This window comes from Cetorhinus maximus, chromosome 8 (genome assembly GCF_964194155.1).
Source record: "Cetorhinus maximus chromosome 8, sCetMax3.hap1.1, whole genome shotgun sequence".
In the NCBI taxonomy this organism is placed as follows: domain Eukaryota; kingdom Metazoa; phylum Chordata; class Chondrichthyes; order Lamniformes; family Cetorhinidae; genus Cetorhinus; species Cetorhinus maximus.
Window position 1 is genome coordinate 81036262 of NC_135886.1, and position 15082 is coordinate 81051343.

Consider the following 15082-nt stretch of genomic DNA (forward strand, 5'->3'; position numbering starts at 1 on the left):
GGAAAGGATTATGTGATGGATTAGGGGAAGGTTTTTGAGGGAAACAGTTATTTGCTAGGCTGTAAGACTCTTAACCGGGGATCTCACTACCTTCTAAGATCCTCACCCTGCACTTGGTATCAACGACATGTAACAAACTATGGGCACAATTTCCACTTTATGTGGAAAGCCTTTTTAACCCACTAAGCAAAGGTATATACTTACAACACCAGTTGCTTAGTAAGACCTGTGTGCAGGTACTCGTCCTTGGATGGTTGGTTCACTGAACAGATTCCTCCACACGACTTCACGTGACTGACCATATCACACTTCCTGGTTGCAGCCCCAATGTCCTTGGGAGCTATGGCTTTATACCCCTTTCTGACCTTGGTCTCTCGGCATATGTTTTAAATCGAGTCATCTAATTGGATTATTCGTCCCACCCTGGCCATGCAAAGACAACCTGCATATAGTAATTTCCTGCTCTCAGTCGGGTGTGTCTTCAGGTACCTGTCAGCAATGGATATGATTTCTGTACCTTGGTAAGGCAGGAGGAAAGCCACTCACACATACCCGAGAGGCAACGGTCTAGGTCAGTTTCTGTAATCAGGGTATCTGGTGGTTAGCCACCAGTGAAATGCCCTGACATGTCTATGTGTATATCCTTATCCAGTCTTTATTTTTAAAAAGTTCCATATAAACCTCAGCGTTGATGTCTTCGGTCAAAAGTCTTCTCCCTTCATCCAATGTCCTCCGCACTCCATGTTCCTACCACCCGGCTCTGAGCTCAGGACATTGGTCCACCTCACAACTGGTTACATTTTGACACAAGTGTAAAGATAATACATATTAAAAATAAACAAAGGGAGGCCTTACAGCATCACAGCAATACACAAATATCAAAATGCCTTACAAGGCAGTTATGTGAGGGGATAATGACTATGCAACCATCTAATGATGAATTGATTTGTTTCACATTTACAAGATACAATGCAGCTGCAGTTAATTTCATATCTTGGGGTCTGTGGACTGACTCTGGTGTTTGCTGAAGGCATTGCTGATGATTCAGAATTTCAAGACGATGCAGAGTCTTCTCATCCAAACAGGGTGAGAGTTTTTCTTGCATAATTAAATATATTAGCAGCTTAAGTTTTCCAATTACCCATGGGTAACCCCACATGAAGCAATGGCTCTGGAATTGGTAGAGCAGCTCCTGTGTGTATTTGAAAGTAATACACTGACACCACAGCAACTCTTTTCGAGTACAATCACAGTTCTTGGTTTTCTGGGAGTGGGACATGAACCCACAACCTTCTGATTCAAAGGCGAGGGTGCTATGGACTGAGCCACAGCTGACACCTCTTGACACCACAGCAACTGGCATCAGATCCTTCACCAGTTGAAATGGTGATTACTATCAATCACTGATAGATTTCAAAATCAGGAGCATTAACTCTGCCTGACTTTTCACCTCAGTCATAAAACCCTGTCAGCTAACTCAGCATAGATCCTGGACTGAACCTGTGACCGCCTTGGTCTTTATTAATCAAATGCACACCAGGTACAGTGGATTACCCACTCAGTCATTAGGAAAACCATTCACAATTCCATTAGCCGTTGTATCAATACAGTATTAGATCTATTCCCTTGTGGTTGGTACAACACTATTAGTTTCCAGGAGGCATGAGACTGGTCAAAAGACTTGTCTCTGGTCTTCTCTTCTCACTATAAGAAAGTTCCTGGCAATAAGCTAAGTATCTGGGTTCACAGTGAGGTAATGGCAAATTGTGGCTCTCCAATATAACATAGAGCTCATGGCCCAAACCATAGAACCACCCATAAACAAGAACTTTTCGAAAATACATAGCTGCATATCAGTGCCATGCCATGTACTGTGCTTTTATTGTACTTTATTTCAGATTGTTTATAAGGCACCAAAGCCTGTTGGTGATGTCTACTTTGTGGCGTCCTTTGACACAGATGGTCTTGATGGGTAAGTTTGCCCCTGTGTTTGATCTCACTGCCTGTGTAGTGTGGGCCAGTGTGACTCTGTGTGATTAGTGTGGAATCTCCATGTCTGATTGATTCAATTGAATTGAGAGAAACGTTACGAAACTGTATTCTGTAATATTACAGTACCAAATATTTGATCACTCAGGTGAGTGGGTTAGATGCAGTTAGAGCTGCTCTGTTTGATTTGAAGCAGGGTTCAGTTTAAAAGCCAGTTAATTACTTTATTTTTCAGTTGTTGGTGGAAATAGTAAGATTTGGTTTCCAAATTCCTTCTCTCCAAGTGCTATTGCTGCAGAGTTCTTAGAAGAGGGGCAGACTGGTGATTAAGGTCAGAATGAGATGTTATTCTTATGCCAGTATATATAAGATTGGCTGGAAACTGGACTTTGGTGCACAATGATATATATATTATTTGTAGGTACAGTCTTGCACCAGTGTGATTTTTTTTTATCTTACTGCTCTTGGCTGTAAAAGATCATTTGCAAAGGGTGCAAGAAAAATTGGGCAAGGAGATTTGTGCACCCATTACAAAGCCTTCACGGTTTTCTATCCATTAAGTTAAGTTTACTGAATATTGTGCAGTATTGTGCAGAGCTGCAATATGTGAAAGCAATCCTCCTCAAATTTTCCTTTAGTGCTCCACCATGGTAATCTTTTACCCCAAGCATAAGAGGAATATTTGCCCTTGCATTGATTGGTGATTAACACAGTTTAGAACAAAGGATCAGTTATTTCTTTGAGTTAAATGTGTTTCAGGTTGTGATACACAATTCCAATTCATTAAAATAGCTGTCCAGTTCATCTACTAAAATAATTGGCCAATCTTATCAACTGATACCAGCCAACTTCAGTACTGGCCTTCTGGAACATGCTCCGGATTAAATGCCAGGAGAGAAATGGAAAGCAATGAAGGTGAGCAGGGCAGAAGAGACAGTCGGAAATCCTGTCGGAGGACAGAACCATACTTCTTCCAAGAGGGCATTTTTTTGAAGAGAGGTGGCAGTCAATCAAACACAAAGATAAAAACAAAAAGCTAAAAGCTACTGCGGATGCTGGAAATCCAAAACAAAATAAAAACAGAATTACCTGGAAAAACTCAGCAAGTCTGGCAGCATCGGCGGAGAAGAAATCAGTCAACGTTTCGAGCCCTCATGGCCCTTCAGCAGAACTGAAGCATAGTTTCAACAAGGGAGAAATATAAATTGGTTTAAGGTGGGTGGGGGGGAAGAGACACATTGAGGGTGTGGTGTGAGCAGATAAAGGAGATATGGCTGTGAAAGCGGGTTTTAGTAAACACCTTGTCAAACACCAGGAGAGAAATGGAAAGCAATGAAGGTGAGCAGGGCAGAAGAGACAGTCGGAAATCCTGTCGGAGGACAGAACCATACTTCTTCCAAGAGGGCATTTTTTTGAAGAGAGGTGGCAGTCAATCAAACACAAAGATAAAAACAAAAAGCTAAAAGCTACTGCGGATGCTGGTGTTTGACAAGGTGTTTACTAAAACCCGCTATCACAGCCATATCTCCTTTATCTGCTCACACCACACCCTCAATGTGTCTCTTCCCCCCCACCCACCTTAAACCAATTTATATTTCTCCCTTGTTGAAACTATGCTTCAGTTCTGCTGAAGGGCCATGAGGGCTCGAAACGTTGACTGATTTCTTCTCCGCCGATGCTGCCAGACTTGCTGAGTTTTTCCAGGTAATTCTGTTTTTATTTTGTTTTGGATTTCCAGCATCCGCAGTAGCTTTTAGCTTTTTGTTTTTATCTTTGTGTTTGATTGACTGCCACCTCTCTTCAAAAAAATGCCCTCTTGGAAGAAGTATGGTTCTGTCCTCCGACAGGATTTCCGACTGTCTCTTCTGCCCTGCTCACCTTCATTGCTTTCCATTTCTCTCCTGGTGTTTGACAAGGTGTTTACTAAAACCCGCTTTCACAGCCATATCTCCTTTATCTGCTCACACCACACCCTCAATGTGTCTCTTCCCCCCCACCCACCTTAAACCAATTTATATTTCTCCCTTGTTGAAACTATGCTTCAGTTCTGCTGAAGGGCCATGAGGGCTCGAAACGTTGACTGATTTCTTCTCCGCCGATGCTGCCAGACTTGCTGAGTTTTTCCAGGTAATTCTGTTTTTATTTTGTTTTGGATTTCCAGCATCCGCAGTAGCTTTTAGCTTTTTGTTTTTATCTCCGGATTAAATAGTGGCTAATGTGCGTTGGTATGAGAGGTCCATGCTTTGCCCTAATGGTCATGTGGTTTGTGCTTGTGACATTCTCATTGATGTCACTGCAGAAGCTCTCCAGCGTTCTGGGGAACAGGCAGGGTAAGAGTTTCTGCTAGGTTGTGATATTCTGCGCAGCTTTCCCTAAAGTTGCCAAACCAGCGCAAAAGGTTGAGAAATTTTAAGCGCAAATTATAATCGATGCAAATTGAGTTTCCACAATATTTTGTGCTTGTTTAAAAAGCATGGGGCTTGAAGCCTGCCTGCTCACAAAACTGGCCACGCACCATTGTGAGTTTATGTTAACTGCATCAATTAACTGCAGGCCTTAAAGGACACTCATATGTTTATGCTCTTTTTAGGCATAAGGACATCAATAAGCGTTTTAAAAGCTTTTAAATACTTTAATTTATTAATAGGCTGACTGCTGTATACCAATGAAACTAGTAAATGGTCCTGTGTAGTTTTTCAAAGATATTTTCAGATATTTAAAATTGGGTTATTCACACATGGTGAACTGGACATTCTGATTAAAAATGTTTATTTTTTATAAGTTCATTTGCAGCTGTACCGGGTTGATACATTTGCACCAGATACTGCTCTTAAATATCTCAAAGGATATTTTATAATTCTAAATTTTAAAAATATTGCATTATAAAATTCAGCCATATTGCACTGGTTCATGGATGATTTTACATTCTGTGGTATGGAAATTAGGGAAGAAAATCCTTCTCAAAACTAGCGCAATTTAGAGCACAATTGGTACCTGGATCACTGATTGCAGTCAAAATGGAAACTCTTGGCCATAATATCAATGACAGGAGCCCTGAATGTTAATTATTTTCCTAAGTCTTTAAAGATAAAAATAATCATGTTTTACTGAGACCCCCTTTGGTACCAGAAATTATCAATTCCTTCAAGTTAGGATGACCACAATTATTTTTAAAGAGAAATATTATTTGCTTATCAACTTGATGCTCGTTATTTCAAACATTCTCTCATTTTTTTTCATCTCCTGAAAGCACTGCCTCCTTATTGGTACAGTTCCACGATTGCTACATGCATCTCACCACCTCAATCTAAATAGCTGTTTTCCATGTGTCAGCTTAAACAGTATCAGCAGGATTATGGAAGGAACTTCAATCATACCTGATCTTGGTCTCATACTATGTCCATACATGGGCACCTTGCTTTCTATTGTTCATTCATGGGATGTGAGAACCAATGCCCAACCCTAATTTGCCTCAAAGGTAACTGTGAACGTCTTCTTGAACCTCAGCAGTCCATTTGGTGTAGGTACACCCATGGTGCTGTTAGAGAGAGAGTTCCTGAGGCTGTAATAATGTCTGGAATCCAGTGGTCCTGATGGAACCCAAACTGAACATCAGTTGCTTAGTAAGTATCGCTTGGTAGCACTGTCAACAAAACCTTCCATCACTTTATTTGAAAATCGCGTGTAGGCTGATGGAGCAGTAATTGGCCAGATTGGATTTGTCCTGCTTTTTTTGGATAGGACATAATTTGGGAAATTTTCCACATTGTCGGGTAGATGCCAATATTGTAACTGTACTGAAACAGCATAGCTAGGAGCACAGCTGGTTCTGGAGCACAAATCTTCAATTCTACAGCAGGAATTTGTCAGTGCCCATACTTTTACAGTACCTTGTGCCTTCAGCCATTTCTTCATATCACATGGAGTGAATCAAACTGGCTGAAGACTGGCACCTGTACTGCTGGGGACTTCAGGAGCAGACGAGATGGATCATCGACTTGACACTTCTGGCTGAAAATGGTTGTAAATGCTTCAGCCTTATCTTATGCACTGATGTGCTGACTCCACCATCATTGAGGATGGGGATGTTTGTAGAGGCTCCTCAAATTGTTTAATTGTCCACCACCATTCATGAATGGATGTGGCAGGACTGCAGGGCTTTGATCTGATCCATTGGCTGGGATTGCTTAATTCTGTCCATAGCATGCTCCTTCCGCTGTTTGAGGTTGATACCTCAATTTTAGGTCTGCCTGGTGCTGTTTCTGGGGTTGTTCCCTGACTTGATGATAATGGTAGAGTAAGGTATATGCTGGCTATAAGGTTACCAGAGGTAACTACAGAGTGATCAAGAGCAGGAGCCCTGACTGCTTCTCTAATCTAGAATTGTTGTGATGTTCCTAGCTGCTAGTCTGGCTGAGAACAGCTAACTCAGTGTAACCAAGCATTGAACCTTTAACTTTCTGGTCTGCGTGACTCAGTGTAATACAGGCAATGAAGCTATTGTAGAATCATGTAATTAACTGGACATTTTAACATTCAGAAAACACAATTGCTTCTCAGGTCTGGAAAAAAGAAGTATTTTATTGATCCATTAATGTTTATTTACCAACACTTAAAGTCCAAGGAGAGGGATTTTCTTCACAATTTATTTTTCTGTCAATCAAAGCAGCTCTGTGGATTTTGTTAGCCTTTAATGAAGAGGACTTGGCTTGTTTTGCTCCCCTTAATGGTAAATAATGTGAAAGGTGGGGTGATCTGTGGATGACTTATTACAAGAATACATGGCATAGACACAGCATACAATATTGGACAGAGGTTTACACAATGCAAATTTTCAAATGTCAAGTTTCCAATTTGCACCTTGAGTTAGGGAGTAGATTGTGAGTGGAGGCTATGTCTGATTAAAACAGGGAGAGGATACTGGCCAACCACGGATCACTGCAGCACTTTTCACAGAGGCTGGTTAAAGAGCAACAAGTAAAGTTAGGGGAGGTCTCAGTATCTACACAACAGCTGAAAGATTTTACATTCCTTTCTTCAGGTGGGCAAAGTCCGAAGCAAAAAAAGATGACTCTAATGACACCAGATATGATGGTAAGATAAATCTTTTCTCTGTGAAATATAAGTGGAATAGTTACTGAGTATTAATTAGTGCTTTACCTCTGGTTCTTTGGATCACGTGGGAGTAAGGCTACATTTTAAACAAGAAAACTTTATAACATCTTCATTTGATGATTCATCACTACACACAAGCTCTCAAAGTGGTTGTTGCTGTGTACACTTAATATGCATACATATGTACGGGCAGTTGTTCATCCTGTATAATAGATGTGTAATCAGAGTCCATATCTAAGCTAGTTCCTTTAGCCTAACAATTCATCTTCCTACATTGAAAATATTCTGTCCTCATCTCAATGATTGAAAGTGCTGCCCCGTTGATTCATTTTAAATTGAGTTATGTTTGTTGTTGTTTTTCCACAATATGTCACAATTTGATCATCAATTCCACTTTCCATTATTGAGAGTCAAACAACAGGGTGTAATCCGAACCTTCTTGAGAGAATTTTCCCCAATTCTTCTCCATCTTTCCTGAAAGTTTTAACTTACACTGGAATACAGTTCCACAGACACCAACATGTTACTTCATGTAATTGGTCATTTTCTACGTATCAGCTTAAACAATGATTCATTCATATGAGCTCTGCCGAAGGCAGGTCCTTGGCTCATTGTCTGCTGATGTTTCATCCTGAGCTGTTTTCTTGGCAGTTTTTGTCAGTTGTGCTTTATTGCCTTCCACTCTAAAGGGCAGGGAGAGGAGGGGGGATCTCAAATCTAGCTTAGCTGGAACAGGAATCAAACCCGCGCTGCTGGCATTATTCTTCACACACACTAGCCACCTAGTCAATTGCGTTAGATTGGACCCACAAATAATGATTATAGGCATGTGATTTGACCATGGATGGTACTACCAATTATCCAGATCCTGTCTTCACTCAAAGCCAGTGAAATGGGCCTACATCTAAAACAGGCTAACAAAACAGGCAACAGGGTAGACCTCTTTTAAAATGTGCTGGCTGCATTGGCTGAGGTGGACTCCTGACTCCGCTTGAGACTGCTTTCATCATATTAATATCAGGCAATATAAGTTAAAACTGACCCCAATGTCCATTACACACATGTCCATTAGACACATGATGAGCAATGGAAACCATGGGTAATTTGTAATGTGTACATGACACTGTATTACATGGCATAGTGTGTGTATGACACCACTGAATTGTGCAGTTTGTATATACTATATTGTACAGTATAGTATTTAATACTGTAATATTGTGCCCCTGTATGTACAGTACTGTGTGTAATATTGTAATGCATAGTAGTGTGATATACTGAATGGTTCAATGTTTATAACATTGAATGCTCCTGCTTGTGCTAACTGGTTACTGAATTCCAGGAATATGGGCTGTAGAAGAATCTTATGATCAGAAAATGCCAGGAAACAAAGGACTGGTATTGAAGTCCCAAGCCAAACATCATGCCATTGCTGCCTACTTTAAGAAACCCTTCCGTTTCAAAAACTTGCCTCTCATTGTGCAGTGAGTATCGTGTTTTCATTCAAAGCCTCTGTTGTGAAACATAATGCATTGGAAGAAGGCACAGGCCCACTACTCTCAGGTATTTTTATGAAGTACAACTGCATGAACACCAACTGCCCTCCAGTCCTTCACCCAGGTGTCCATTAATAATACCCAAGTTTAAACAGTAAAGCCTAGTGTTTGGGATATCCATGAAACATCAAAGTTCCTATTTTTCCAAAGCTTGGTTTGCAGCACAAAAACCCTTTGGAAAGTTTGGCACTTGAAGGCTCAGCAAAGGAATCTGCAGAAACAAAGGCCAGTCCTTTTACGATGAAAAAGTCACCAAGGAGGAATATTTTAATATTTGTGTTAGGCTTCTTCTAAAGGAACCATTGCAAAAGGACAACTGAAATTAAGTGCTGTTTGTGCATCAGCTGCATTATACAGCTTTGGCCTAATTTACATTGTGTCTGCAGATTTAACTAGCTTTGTGCCCAGTTCGTGCATTAGCTCTTGGCATGTTCACTGCATCACACATGAAGCAGGCCTCAGGTTAGATAGATGTGGTTACACATGGTTCCTACATCTGAAGCAACACCAGGGACTGCATTATTATCTCTTCATTGTAATGTAAGAACTGTCCATTTGCAAAGGTGCAACAATATGCAATGAAGGCAGATATTATTCCAGAATCTTAAATGTCACCAATTTCAGCAGATATTTTCAGATCCTCCATCTGGTTTCAGAAACTATTTATAAAATGGTTCAATCTCCTATCTAAATCATGGGTCATTCTTTATTTGTGAGTTAAAGCATCAGCAGGCTGTTCAATCATTGCTGGAGACATTGAGCCTGTTCCTGCCCTGGGCAATGTCCATGCATAGGCACTTTCCAGCAAGGATGTTGATAGTTATCAGGAGCATGAGCTGTATCACATATCCCCCTCCCTAGCCTACAGACACTGAGGCTAATTGTAGTGTCAGCACCAAGATCAGCTAACTTACATAGTTTTGTTGAGATGTTGGGTGATATGACAATGAATTTGTTGGTGCTCCCATATATTGGATATAGAGGGTATAATTTCAGAGTTTGCAGTTGACCCAAAATTCGCAAATGTAGTGAACAGTGAGGAGGATGGTAGCAGACGTATACTGGTGAAATGGACAGACACATGGCAGATGAAGTTTGAGGAGGAGAGGCAATATAAAGTAAATGGTACAATTTTAGAGGGGATACAGAAACAGATAGATCAGAGGGTCTCTGTGTCAAGTCTTTAACGTCAGCAGGATAAGTTGAGATGGCTTTTAAAAGGGCATATAGAATCCTTGCTTTTATAAATAGAGACATAGAGTACAAAAACAAGGGAGTTATGCTAAACTTTTATACTGGTTAGGCCCCAGATGGAGTATTGCGTCTAATTCTGGACACCATGCTTTAGGAAGGATGCCAAGGGCTTTGAGGGGGTCCAGAGAAGAGTTATTAGAATGGTACTAGAGAAATTGGTGTTATCCTTCGTGCAGGAAAGATTAGGTTAGGTTGAGGGCTCTGCCAGTGCATACACGATAGAGGTGTTCTAAATCTTGAAGGAGTTTGACAGAGCAAATAAGAGAAACTGTTTCTAATGGAAGAAGAGTTGGTAACCAGAGGATGCGGTTTTAAGATAATTGGCAAAAGAACCAGAGGCAAGATGAGGAAAAACATTTATGCAGTGAATTGTTATGAGCTGGAATGCACGCATGAAACGGTGATCAAAGCAGATTTAATAGTAACTTTCAAAAGAGAATTGGATAAATGCTTGAAGTGGTAAAAAAAAATTGGCTGGGTATCCGGGAAATAGTGGGGACATGGGGTGGGGCTTTTTGGATTATTCTTTCAAAGCACCAACACAGATACAATGGGCCAAATAGCCTCCTGTACTATATGATTCCATGGATTTTATATTATTGCAGTTATTGATAATGTTCAGCTTTGTGGCCATGTGTCCTCATACTGCAACCAACATTAGAAACTTGGTATATGGGAGTCACTGACTGGAGGCTGGACACTTCTCCACAAGGAGACAGAGAAAATCACAGGAAGTTTCATTACTGGCCATTCTCTTGTACCTCCTAGCAGGAAGTTAGAGAGATGCACTGGCAGAGCCCTCAACCTACCCTCCTGTCTAGTGAATGGTGTTTAATGAGTGGAGACTGGGGAACAGAAAAAGGAAGAAGAATATTAAATAACAAAACAAAGAACAGACAGAGGCATCACTGCAGTTAGATGAACTGATGTCCATCCTCACTCTGTCCTGTAGGTATGAAGTACATTTCCAGAATGAAATCCAGTGCGGGGGTGCATATCTGAAGCTTCTCTCTGTAGATGATCAGCTCGACCTGGTAAGTTGTCCTGTTGAGGAGTTAAGGTTTACATTCTTTTGTGTGCACTGTCATGGGAGATGTATCATTGCTGAATACAGCTAGGTATACAGAAAGAACATCATCTGGGGCAATAAATATTTATTTATTTGCTGTTTCTCTATAATGTTTTGATGGATTTTTTTCTACATAAAAGTATCATAAAGACGCAAGCTGTGGTACCATTAGTAGTAGGTAGTAGTGGCACAAGTGGAAGTAGCTTAACTTCCCAGAGACCCTCAACATAGCCAGCAATGGTGAAAAACACTGAGGAACTACAATCACCAAGGCTGTGAATCTTATTGCTGCTTCATACAGTGTGCTGACCACTCACCTGCCCAAACCAAAGGTGGTCATCAAACTCGGTGGTTACGATTTCCCAGGCTAAGTTAGTCAGTGATTACTGCTAATCCTGGACTGTGTCGGTTGGTAATTAGTCACTCTTCAACTGTTATTTGATGGTTAGCATGATTTCCAGATTGTATTGATCAGTCATTACCGTCAATCCCAGACTATGCGGAGTGGGTGGTCACTGTTAAATCCAGACTATGTCCATTGTGCTGTGTGGCACTACCACCGTGCCAAATGGGATAAATTCAAACAGATCGAGCAGCTCAAAACTGAGAACCCATGAGGCACTGTGGGCCATCAGCAGGAGCAGAATTGTACTTCACCACAATTTGTAACCTCATGACATGCATGTCTCTCACTCTACCATTACCATCAAGCCAAGGGATCAACCCTGGAGGGTATACCAGGAGCAGCAGCAAGTATACCTAAAAATGAGATGTCAACCTGGTGAAGCTAAAACATAGAACTACTTGCATGCTAAACAGCAGAAGCAACGTGTTATAGACAGAGCTAAGTGATCCCATAACCAACAGATCAGATAAAACTCTGCAGTCCTGCCACATCCAGCCGTGAATGGTGGTGGATAAATAAACAACTAATGAGATGAGAAGGCTCCACAAACATCCCCATCCTCAATGATTGGGTAGACCAGCACATGATCGCAATAGACTTAACGGAAATATTTGCCAGAAATCTTCAGCCAGAAGCATCAAGTGGATGATCCATCTTGGCCTCCACCTGAGGTCCCCAACATCTAAGGTGCCTATCTTCAGCCAATTCAATTCACTCCACATGATATAGAGAAGTGGCTGAGCACACTAGATACAGCAAAGGGTATGGATCCTGACAACATCCCGGCTATAATGCTAAAGACACATGCTCTGGAACTAGCCACACCACTAGCCAAGTTGCTCCAGTACGGCTACAGCACCACCATCTACCCAACAAAGTGGAAAATTGCACAGGTCTGTCCTGTCCACAAAAGACAAAACAAATCTCATCTGACCAATTACCTCCACATCAGTCTACTTACAATAATCAGCAAAATGATGGAAAGTTTCATCAACAGTGCTATTAAGTGGCATTTACTCACCAATAGACTGCACACCAATACTCAGTTTGGGTTTTGCCAGGATCACTCAGCTACAGAATTCATTCCAGCCTTGGTCCCAACATGGGCAAAAGAGCTGAATTCCAGAGATGAGGTGAGAGTGACTGCCCTTGACATCAAGGTAGCATTTAACCAACTATGGCATTAAAGAGCTAGTAAAATTCAAGTCATTGGGAATCAGGGGAAAAACTCTCCAGAAAAACTGGTTAGAGTCATATCTAACACAAAGGAAGATGATTGTGGTTGTTGGAGGTCAATTATCTCAGCCCCAGGACATCACTGCAGGAGTTCCTCAGGATAGTGTCCTTGGCCTAACAATCATCAGCTGCTTCATCAATGACCTTCCCTCCATCATGAGATCAGAAATAGGATGTCTGTTGACGATTGCACAGTATTCAGTTCCATTCACAACTCCTCAGATATTGAAACAGTCCATGTCTGCATGGAGCAAAACCTGAACAACATTCAGGCTCGAGCTGATAGGCAGCAAGTAACATTCATGCCACATAAGTGCCAGGCAATGACCACTCCAACATGAAAGAATCTATCCATCTTCCTCGACATTCAATGGCGTTATCATTGCTGATACCCCTGACAGTGAACATCCTGGAGTAACCATTGTCCAGAAGCTTAACTGGACTAGCCACATAAATACTATAACTATAAATGCATGTCAGAGGTTGGATATTCTACAGTGAGTAACTCAGCTTCTGACTCTCACTTGCCTGAAAGAGTGCAGCTTCAATAATAGTGAAGAAGCTCAACACCATCCAGGGCAAAGATTGTTTGGCACCCCTCCACCTTAAACATTCACTCCCTCCGCAGCCAGGATGCAGTGGTTGCATTTTGTACCACCTACAAGATGCACTGTGGAAACTCAACAAGGTTTCTTGCACCTGTTGTAGATGCATGGGAACACCATCATCTGAAAGTTCTCCTCCAAGTCACACACATTCCTAACTTAAGTAATATGTCACCATTCCTTCATTGTCACTGAGTCAAAATCATGGAACTCTACCTAACAGCACAATGAGTGTACCTACACCACAGGCAGCAGCAGTTCAAGAAGGCATCACTTTCTCAAAGGCAATTAGGGATGGATAATAAAAGCAAGCTTTACTTTAGTGATGCCCAGAACCAATGAACAAATGGAAAAAAGGTGATTATGATCAATCCCACATTATGTCAATAGAAGATTACCATTGATCCCAGACTATATCAATGGATGATTATGAATATTGACCTCTGACTATGTTCAGTGGTTACTATTATCCTACACTGTGTCGATCATTGATTACCATTGATATCATTCTGTCAATGTTTTCATGGCGCAGATGGGTACCAGCTTGATACTGAGACACAAACACAGTTAAAATAGTTTTGAGTGGATTTTGGACATGTGGAAAATCTGGATGATTTGAATTACCCTTTCTCATGAATGGTTTCTTGTGTTCTTTATAAGTTCTAACATTGTTTTTACAGAGAAAATTCTTTGACAAAACCCCCTACACTATCATGTTTGGACCAGACAAGTGCGGGCAGGACTATAAATTGCACTTCATCTTCAGACATAGGGATCCAGTGACGGGTGCATACAAGGAGAAGCACGCCAGGAAACCAGACATAGATCTCCAGAGTTACTTCATCGACAAAATACCTCACCTGTATACACTGAGTAACATGATTCTCTTAATTATTCTAATGCATTCAGAAACAGGTCCAAGAGAGGGATAGCAATCATTAAGGAAGTACCCTCAATGGATTAGGATGAGTGAATCTTGCAGGCTTCCTATGTGAGATAGCAATCATTCAGAATCCTTATTAATATGAAATAGTTCATTATCAAACAACACAGAACAGGCAAATCTACTAATCTGAACACATTTGAACATAGTAACTAAACAATCTAGCATATCTCCGTTAGATAACTATAAGTGAAAATAATAATTAACCTGTAGAGCAATATATAAAGTGTGTTCAAGGCAATTTGCAGAGCCAACCTTCCTGTAGCAAATTCAGATTATAGTACAGGTACCACTGATTTCTGAGGGGGGGTTCATTATTGCACCTTAGTATATTGTAATATATTGACATATCATAATATTAGCATACTGTAACGTATAATTGTTATACTTAAAATTACTTCTCACTTTGACTTATTTTCTTTTATCTCTCTCCCTACATCCAATAACAATTCAAAAATGACTGGCTTAGTTGTGAGACCTGATAACAGTTTTGAGTTGCTAATAGATGACAACTCTGTGAGCAGAGGAAGTCTCCTACAAGACATGACTCCTCCTGTCAATCCTCCCAAAGAGATCGATGATCCTAACCATCAAAAACCTGAAGACTGGGATGACAGACGTCAAATACCTGATCCAGAGTCAGTAAAGCCCCATGACTGGTGAGGATTAAGCAAACTCAGGTTCAGTGAAAATGTTTGTACGTATATATATATATATATATATATATATATAGTCTCTGTGTACACCAAAATTAGAAATGACCATGAATCCAAAGTCAGTAAACCACCCCCAATACTAGAGACCACAAATGAATATCTATCCCCCAAAAATGTGAAGATCACATGAATCGAGACATACCTTTCAGGGACAATTGAGATCATCAGGAAATAGGGCACCCTTACATCAATAGTA

At 40.8% G+C, this 15082-nt stretch overlaps 1 protein-coding gene across 3 annotated transcripts in view; it reads left to right on the top strand.

Moving 5' to 3' along the window:
* LOC144683768 (calmegin) overlaps positions 1–15082 on the top strand; it is a 98884-nt gene that overhangs the window by 69920 nt on the left and 13882 nt on the right. For 2 of the 3 annotated variants that reach the window (XM_078547143.1, XM_078547141.1), the window contains exons 2-8: positions 965–1086; positions 1899–1972; positions 7031–7083; positions 8444–8585; positions 10864–10945; positions 13908–14100; positions 14640–14829. In XM_078547143.1, the coding sequence (XP_078403269.1) occupies positions 970–1086; positions 1899–1972; positions 7031–7083; positions 8444–8585; positions 10864–10945; positions 13908–14100; positions 14640–14829 (851 nt within the window). In that variant the 5' untranslated portion in view covers positions 965–969. Of the gene's footprint in view, positions 1–961; positions 1087–1898; positions 1973–7030; positions 7084–8443; positions 8586–10863; positions 10946–13907; positions 14101–14639; positions 14830–15082 lie in introns of those variants that run through there. The other variant, XM_078547144.1, reaches the window with a different exon arrangement.